We start from the raw sequence: 4,413 nt of genomic DNA on the forward strand, positions 1-4,413 counted from the left end.
TTTATTACAATACAGTTTGAAAATTAAGAAGGTCAATTATGCAATTAAAAGATTTCAATTCTAAATAATTAATAACTTTATATCTCCATAACACGTTTATAATAAATTTTTGAATAAAACTTGATCACAATATAATATTCAAAATTAACATGTTCTATTTTACTGTTAACACGTCTCAATTCTAAATTAACAACTTTTTATCTTCATAGAACACTTGCAAACAGTTTTTGAATAAAACTTGATCACAATATAACTTTGAAAGTTAATATGTTCTAATTTACAATTAACACGTTTCAATTCTATATTAATAACTTCCTATCCCCATAACACACAATAAAACGTGATTACAACACAATCTTTTAGTTCTAAATTAACAGCTTATATTTGCATAACACACTAGCAATAAATAAAAAACTTTGATCACATTACAACATTAAAAATTAACACATTCCATTTCACAGTTAACACATTTCTATTCTAAATTAATATTCCTCTGGTTTTAAATATAAGTCTTTTTTTATAGTGTAAATTACATTACAGAAAGAGTCTTATATTTAAAACTGGAAGAGTAACATTTCATCTTTACAACACACTTGCAATAGGAGAAGAACATTTAATATAAAAACTAACTCATCACTACTTACTATTGATTTTCCTACTTTGCAATGGTTTATGTCCAATTTCTCTCATTCAAAGTTCTTAACACAATAATGATAAAAGTTCTCATTTCTCTAAGTTTCTAATGAAAAGGGCATTAGTGTCATTTTATAAAATTTTCAAGCCCCTCTTTGGGTCATATCATATGACCTAATTAGAAATTTAACAAATTTAACAACCAAAATAAGAATATAAGTTATTAAAATTACTTTTTAAGGGTTTTTCCTAATTTATATATAAGTGTTCTATACACTTATAAATTAACACGTTTTATATGTAAACATTATTTTTTTTTTATATTTTGATTAAATTATATTATTCCAAACCACCCATGTGACCTCAGTTTAACTCCGATTCGAGTAACTGACCTTAAACCATTGTGCCAACCCCGTGTACTTTTGCCGTACCATCCTCAATTCATCTCCAGCATATTGATCCAATGTCCATTAACACTGATGCTTCTACCACTGCTTTGGACAGGGAAGAAAATAGAGAGGAGAGAAAATTAAAAAATAGATATTTCCCCTCTACCTCCCTTATTTCCCCCTGGAGGAAGTGGAAAGGCAAAAATTTTCCCCTCTAGAAGGAAAAATGCTTTTTTCTTCCAATTTTCTCTCCTTCCCATCCAAACGAAACGAAAGGTAAAATTAATTGAAATATCAATTCCAACGCTGCGCGAAGACATTAATTTGTATCATAGAATCCACTAATCCCACAAATTGATATGAGCAAGTGAAGTCGGGGACCAAATTAAAGAACTACAATAGTGGGGCTGGGGTATACCAAAATGCAGGTCAGAGCATTAAGAATTACTATCGTTTTCTCTCAGATCGCCACTTGTACACTGGTCTTGATGTTGGACAGACAACTTCATCTTCCCGTAGTTTCCGTTTTCGACCCTTTTTCTGTTTATATAACACCCCCCCAAAAAAAAAAAAGAGCGTCTTTAAGTATTATAGAGATAGAAAGTAGAAATAAAAACGAGAGAATTCCGAAAAAATATCTTTGAATTTTAAAATTTCAAATCAGTCTTATTTATTGTACTTTAATAATAATTGACAAAATTTAAAAAACAAATGACAACACATTTTTGTAATCATTCTTGATTTAGAATTTTGAAATTTTAGAGGCATGTTTTTGGGATTTTTCCTAAAAAGAAATCCAGAATAGAGTATAACGAAATGGCAAATACCTGTAGCTCCTTCTGCATTACCATATCATTGTATATTCTCTCCAGTTGACTCAACCTATTCTTCCTCTCTTCCAACTCTCTATAAGAGGCAGCCGTTCGCCTGAACATCTCAAAAATAATAATAATAAGTAATGACAATAAAAGTGAAAAAAAAAAAAAAAGACATAGAAAGAAAAGAGAAAAATAAATATCATTTTCCACTTATCATACGGCTGTACCTCTTAATCTCATCAGGAACATCACTTGATTCAAAATTCTTCCTTCCCTTAATTTGTGACTTAATTTCTTTAGCTTCCTGCCTGCATAAATATACAGAATAGATTTAACGAAAGGATCCACACAAATTAAATAAGAAATTTAAACAACGAATATATACACATGCAATTATAGAATCAAAAAACACTTATTCATAGTCTTAAGAATTAATAAACCTCTTTTTTTTTTGGGGGGGGGGGGGGGGAGGCCTTTCCCTAATGGTAGAATACATATAAGAGCTTGGAAGTAAGGAATTTTTCATAAAATTTACAAGGAGCTTCTATCCAATATCAAAAGGCAGTAAAATAATGAGACAAGGATCTTGAAACACGTACAACTGAACATGACAAATATTAAATCAATAAAGATAAAGGCCATTTGTCCAGCCGTGTGCTTGTTATAGAAATGAGCATTCATACCTGTCCTCAGCAAAGTAAATATGGCCAGACTGCTGGTGATCAACAAAGTGCAATGAAGCAGTTAGCTTTTCAACTTTCTGCATGCAAAAATTCAAAATTAACCCCACATGACAATTCCACATAAATTCTTAACGAAAAGGACATTCTACCTCATTGATCTACCTTTCTCTCACTCTGAACTTTTTGAAGAACATATCCTATATCTTGGGTTTTCATCAACATAAGCTCTTCAGGTGTATATTTATTTGCTTCACTCCTAAAGGAGACAAAGCTATCCAGTTAACTCGATTTGGAAAGTAATTATGCAAGACTAAGTTACTGAAAAAAGCTATAGAACAACTATAAGGTGGGAAGCATCCTACTCAGGTCTATGAACTCCATCAACCACTTTTGATCTGATCATTTTGAAATAAAACTCATCCGGGTTTCTGAATGCTGCTTTCTCTTTAAGTTTCTGTAGGGCAAATGCAGAAAAAATATTAGTAGTTAGGTTTTCGTATATAGACATATAGAAAAATATGTTTACTTATTCCAGATAGTAGAGGTTCACATATAGGCTTTAACATTGTAAAAGGAAGTTGGTTGACGGTATAGTAGTTCCCAATTCTCTTTTTGTAATTGTTTGCAAAACCCTAAAAACACTAATAGCCTAAATGATATTTTAAGTGAGAACTACAATTCTACTCTATTATCTTGAATATAACAGGTTGGCCTCGACTTTTCAGGTTGTGTTTTATTATCTCTGAACTTGGACTTATAAGCTGATGAGAGCACATGAATAAGGCGTCTAAGGCGCATAGCTTTCACAAGGGAAACAGCGTAATTGGTGCTCACCTATTGAAGCCTTACTGAAGGTTGTGAATCACAAGTCGTCAGGGGTGTCGGACCTCTTTAATGCATCACAACTGCTTTTGACTACACTGGATACACTCATGATTCTCTAGATTTTCAAATGGTTGGCAAGGGGTTCAAAAGGAATTTGCAAAATAAATTAGAAGAGATGCCTTTCTTATTCCTTTACATGTGTGACAAGGCTTTTAAAATATAGTGGCCGAAATCATTATGATAGGAGTTGTTTGATCTTACTGAACTTCCTACGCTGTTCTGATGTAGAAAGAACTTGTTAAAGATGCTGCATAGTTCCAGTTTTATGATTTTAAATTAACATATTCTAATTTTTGTTCTAGTCAGAGTGGCCCTTAAGGTCAAGGGTTTTCAGAGGAGGGAGGGGATATTGTTAGGCATTAGTAGTTAGTAATTGAGTTTAGTTTGCACTGAGGGAGGGAGGAAGGGAGTGAGTTGGAATTATAAAGAAAGTATCAAGCTATGATGGGCGCCTGGATTCCTACACATGTATGTCTAATCTGAACTGTATCAGCAAGGTCCAGTCATGTTAACAGATTTCTCTCTATTCTCATATTCATTCTATTTCTATTATTTTTCCCTTATCACAAAGATATGCATCAACGCCGTTAGACCAGTCATGCAAAATCAGAATGGGAAAACTGTTCCACAAATGTACCCGTATAGCCTCCTCCTTTTTATGGAATGCTTTTGCACGTACGACATAGTCTTTGTGCTTTTCAAGAAGGCCAAATTTTTTCCTCGAGGACCTGATAAAATTGCAAACAAACTCAAAAATCAAAACAGACCAATAGCCATCCAATGCGTGTTGTGAGGTAAAGCAAACATAGAATTTCTCAAGACTTACGGCTGAGCACGCTCTTTGTGAGCCCGTCTGGGAATAGCGTTCTTGAAGGAAGACATGTTCAAGTAGAGAGAAGCTGCAACGGCCTGAGCTCAGTGCCGAGGTAACTTATGGATGTGGAGGTTGCGACAGAGACTATTCAATAGAGACAGGGAACTGCGCCGCGAGAAAGGAGCTGAAAC

At 33.4% G+C, this 4,413-nt stretch overlaps 1 protein-coding gene across 2 annotated transcripts; it reads right to left on the minus strand.

Moving 5' to 3' along the window:
• Window positions 1–1,275: 1,275 nt before the first annotated feature.
• On the minus strand, window positions 1,276–4,413 carry LOC114712542 (probable U3 small nucleolar RNA-associated protein 11). 2 transcript variants are annotated; one of them, XM_028897096.1, is made up of 8 exons: window positions 4,235–4,409; window positions 4,046–4,136; window positions 2,886–2,977; window positions 2,686–2,779; window positions 2,524–2,600; window positions 2,068–2,148; window positions 1,850–1,949; window positions 1,276–1,562 (listed from the first exon to the last, which is right to left on the minus strand). In XM_028897096.1, the coding sequence occupies exons 1-8, from the start codon at window positions 4,288–4,290 to the stop codon at window positions 1,470–1,472; spliced, it is 684 nt and encodes a 227-aa protein (XP_028752929.1). In that variant the 5' UTR covers window positions 4,291–4,409; the 3' UTR covers window positions 1,276–1,469. The 2 variants fall into 2 exon arrangements, with proteins under 2 accessions (XP_028752929.1, XP_028752930.1); XM_028897097.1 differs by lacking the exons at window positions 2,686–2,779; window positions 2,886–2,977 and having other exon boundaries at window positions 4,235–4,413.

Source organism: Neltuma alba, unplaced genomic scaffold (genome assembly GCF_004799145.2).
Source record: "Neltuma alba isolate B1F8T4 unplaced genomic scaffold, ASM479914v2 tig00011371_pilon, whole genome shotgun sequence".
NCBI classification, from domain to species: domain Eukaryota; kingdom Viridiplantae; phylum Streptophyta; class Magnoliopsida; order Fabales; family Fabaceae; genus Neltuma; species Neltuma alba.